This window comes from Camelus bactrianus, chromosome 6 (assembly GCF_048773025.1).
Source record: "Camelus bactrianus isolate YW-2024 breed Bactrian camel chromosome 6, ASM4877302v1, whole genome shotgun sequence".
Classification (NCBI taxonomy): domain Eukaryota; kingdom Metazoa; phylum Chordata; class Mammalia; order Artiodactyla; family Camelidae; genus Camelus; species Camelus bactrianus.
Window position 1 is genome coordinate 304,292 of NC_133544.1, and position 4,540 is coordinate 308,831.

The following is a 4,540-nucleotide window of genomic DNA, read 5'->3' on the forward strand; positions in this document are numbered from 1 at the left end:
CATGACTTTGTGGCGAACAGTTTATAGACAGGTGACCATCCCCGCATCAAACATTGACCCTGGGACGTCAGGTGTGTTTCACAGCCTGCTGATCCCCCAATGTCCATGCAGGGTTCATAACAGAGGTAAAGTTAGGCGGAGAATGAGGCAGGATGGGCACTTGGGAGGCTGAGTGCAAGTCTGTACATTTGACAGGAGGGAGTGGAACGGGGCTGGGATGGGAGTGGCCAAGGGGCTTGAAGCCTGTGTGATTAGGGTTGGTATCACTGCTCCTAGACCATCTAGTAGGAATCCCGTTCCAGACGTGCTGAATCAGTGGTGAACCTGGGGGATTAAAAGCAGAAGTGAGGTCCAGGCTGAATGTAGAGCCAGGGAACAGGCAGAAGTTGATCAGAGCTTCTCATTTTGAGATGCACTTGTGTCTTAGGGAAGAGTTGGTTTTGAACCCAGCGTGTCTGTCCCCTTCCCTAAATAACGAGCATGCGCCGTCTGACTGAGGCATCCGTCCCCCACCTCCCCACCTCTGTCTGCAGAGGCGGGGTCCTTGGGGAAAGCCCTGAAGCTCTGGCTTGTCAGCACCTGCTTCCCCCTCTTCCTGCTGCCTGTTGTTTCTGACTGTGCTCCGATGAGGGTCTCCCTCTCAAGGTTCTGCATCTTGTCTCATTTTGTGTATAACCCCCCCTCTCTCTGTGGGTCCCCACAGGAGCGTGAATAGACCATGAGGCCCATGGACAACGTCTAGAACGTTGAGGGTGTGAACTGAGAGGGGCTGGGTGTGATGAACGAAATGCGGCTTCATGGGTTTGACACAATGGGGTTCCTGAGGGCCCACCTCACAAGACAGCTTTTCTACTCCCACAGCACAGGAAGGGTGGAGCAGAATGCGGGCCTCTATCTCACATGAAAACTGCAAGCTGACCATGCGACACTCACACGTCCAATGACGAAGACACGCAGAGGAGGGTCCAGGGAAACACAGGGGGATCTGTCCTGGGCTCAGTTCTGGGGAAAAGGAACAGGTTCTGAGTGGATGAGGAGCACTGGGCCAGGAAAGGAAGGGCGGGAGGGAAGATGGGCTTGAAGGAGAGCAGCTCTTGTCCCAGAGGGAGGGGCTGCCCTTTGACTGGTGTCCAAGGGGTCCCATGGACAGGTCCCCTCCCCTCCCTGATGCACAAGCCACATAAGCCAAGAGAAGTGACACTCACAGCGGTTCTCAAAGAAACAGGGGAGACTAATTCAGCCCTTCCCTATTTATGAAGACAGGGCCCCTCCACATGCAAATTCCCCTTCAAGCTCGAGGGTAAAATCCACGCTTGGGAGGTGGGAGCTCACAGCTCTGTCCTCACACGGGGCTGAGGTCTCTGGGGAAGGCAGGGCTGTGGTCCAGGGGAAGATGAGACTGTTGGGTCTTCTCCTGTGCCTGGTGGCAGGTCCCCAAGGTGAGTGTCTCAGGTGCCAGGCACGGGTCTGTGGGGATGGAAGTGGTGGAGGTGACTCACGATGACTGATTCTCCATGTCCCCAGGTGTCCTGTCCCAGGTGCAGCTGCAGGAGTCGGGCCCAGGCCTGGTGAAGCCCTCGCAGACGCTCTCCCTCACCTGCACTGTCTCTGGTGGCTCCATCACAACCAGCTATTATGGTTGGAGCTGGATCCGCCAGCCCCCAGGGAAGGGGCTGGAGTGGATGGGAGCCATAGCTTATAGTGGCAGCACTTACTACAGCCCATCCCTCAAGAGCCGCACCTCCATCTCCAGGGACACGTCCAAGAACCAGTTCTCCCTGCAGCTGAGCTCTGTGACCCCTGAGGACACGGCCGTGTATTACTGTGCCAGAGACACAGTGAGGGGAAATCAGGGTGCGCCCAGACACAAACCTCCCCGCCTGGGGAGCCCAGGACCCCCGGGGGGTGCTCAGGAGCCGCCAAGGGCAAGGCTGAGCCCCAGAGCAGGTGCAGAGGGGCCGGGAGGGGTTTGCGGTTAGAATCCCTGGTTTCCTTTTCCTGCTCATCTGCTCTACCAGAGACTCCCTGCTGGACACTAATTTTTCATTCTTTTGACTCATTTGTTTCCAACAATAATATTGTACTCAGGATATATTTTGTTTTCTTCTCAAAAAGGTCCAAAGGATGCTAGGTTTTAACATAATTTTCTAGGTGAGTCTGGATGTCTCAAAACTGTTGAATGTTCTGAGAAGGCCCAGGCACTTGTACTACACGTCTAAACTGTTATTCATCTTTGTCTTTGCTCCCAGGGCAGGAGGCTGCACACCCTCCATCTTCCTGTCAAAGGGCACAAGGGTTTGCATTGTGCAGGATGCGTTTTACAGACGCTAATGCCAGGGTGCCCCGGACAGCATGTGCAGGGATCCTCATTACTCACGGGGCACGGGGACTACAGTTCAAATATGGGATAAAATTTATTTGCAGCCCAATATGAAAACTGCTGTTGTATTTAAACACCTCATGGACAATTGCAATGTGGGCAGCACTTTGAATCGCCCAACACACTAACATTCCCCCCCTGAGGTCGGTCAGGGTGATGCTCTGCCCTCTTGTTTCAACTCCCATCACGTAAATGAGTCTCCTTTCAGGTCCAGTTAGTGCCACATTTTTCCCTCTTTGTGGTAGAAGGAGTCAGTTTGCCTGTTTCAGCTGGTCAATGTGTTGTCCTGAAGTGCAGTGCAGCGTCCCTGAGCACAAAGTGCTGTGAGTGACTTACCAGAAATTATCTGTGACAGATAAGCCCCATCCAGGCATGAGTTATACTGATGGGGGCATTGAGCTTGAAATAAAGCTTCAATATAAATTTTCTTCAAATAAACAAATTCACATCTCACTTTGGGTATTTGTGTCAGCCTTGGAAACTTGTCTCAATTACAAACACAGACGGTAAAATGGAGATTTATGCCCCAAAAGTGATGACGTTGACTGGGTGGAAAATGACTGTGAGGAGGCTTCAAGGTCAGGGGGATTCTGGGCAGACTGTCTCCAGAGGATTCTTGATACAGGAGGTCAGGGTGGGCAGATGTTCCCTGAAGATCATAGGTTAGGGGAATTGGATCAAATATTGAGGGCGATCAGATTTCCAGGGTGAGGAGTCTCACTAACCTGACTCAGCAGGTTTCTTGATAAAACTGGGACATGCAAAGATGGACCCAGAATCCCGCAGGCCCAGACCTCATGGAGAAAAGCATCTCAAGGAGCCTGAGTGCTGAATGGTCAGAGGGTCTTTGTGAGCTTCGAGTCAGGGTTCTTATCTTCACTGGCGTGATTCTCTGAGAGCAGAAGGCTTAATCCAAAGGGACACGGACTCCTTCTGGTCATTCCTCCTCTTGATGGCTCGTCTCAGCTGTGAGCACCTCCTGGGTCTGAGGAACACTGACCTATGTGGATGGTGCTGTGAAGTGATTGTGTCTTTGTGTTTCCAGTCCCCAGGTGTCCTGTCACGGGTGCTGGTGTAGGAGTTGGTCAAAGAGTATTGAAGACTCTCCCCCGCACCTACTCTGTCTCTGGGACCCCCTCCATCACACACAGTGGTTACTGGGGGATCTGTCACACCCCCAGGGAAAGGACTGGGTAACTCACTTGCTTTGGGTGTACGGTCTATGTCTCTTAAAAGGCACCTCCATCTCCACAGACATATTGGAGATGAGGTTTCCCTGCAGCACAGCTCTGGGGTCTCTGAGGGCACAGCCATGTGTCACTCTCACACGAGGGAGAGTGAGTGAGGGGAGGTCAGGGTGGCTCAGATGAAACCAGCCCTGCAGGGAGGGCTCAGGCCACCAGGGGTCACCCAGGATCATGAGGAAACAAGAGGGACAGTTTCAGAGCAGGTGCAGGAGAAGCCATGGGGGGTTTCCTCCCAGACACTGGGGATGCTCCACTGGACCATCACCTTCCCTGGAAGCCCATCCATAATGATTCCAGGCAAACATCTTCTTTCTGAACTTGAGCTTTTTTTCAGGGTGTCTGAATTGTCTGTCCTTTTTCCCTCATTTGTTGTAGGACCAGACACAGAAGAAATGTTTTTTCATGGGACCTTTAGTTGAAATGTATCCACTAACTACTCTTTTTCATTGTCAAATTTACAGATGTTAAATGACACAAATGATTCTTCTGTGCATCCTCGAGTCTGCCCTCCACCTTCCAGTGTATTTCCAGGCATTTCATCCTCGAGAGTGTCCTGAGTCCTGTTTCCTGCAGTGCCTTTCCCTAGAATAGCATGAGGAATGTTGTGTAGTTGGAAATTGATGTTTGTGTCATGCTGGAGTCATTCTGTCCCCCAGAGGACACTTGGAAATGTCTGCAGACAGGTTGGGCTGTCACATGTGGCGTGTGCTACAGGAACCTAGTTACCCAGAGGGCAGAGTCCATCGATGCTGCTCAACACTCCACAATGCACACAGAAACTCCCAAAATGAGAAACTAGCCTCAAATGTCAATAATGTGGAAAAACTCTGAGAGAAACCTTTGTATCTTGTCAACTTCATAAAAATGTTGACATGCAGAAGGTAAATTTCTATATGTAAATAATTTTCACTGA

General features: G+C 51.6%; 1 gene segment (V, D, J or C); it reads left to right on the plus strand.

Moving 5' to 3' along the window:
• The first annotated feature begins 1,393 nt into the window (after positions 1-1,393).
• Positions 1,394-3,458, plus strand: LOC141577852 (immunoglobulin heavy variable 4-30-4-like). The segment is given in 3 exon segments: positions 1,394-1,439; positions 1,525-1,838; positions 3,426-3,458. Coding segments are annotated over 3 exon segments (393 nt in total).
• Positions 3,459-4,540: the final 1,082 nt, after the last annotated feature.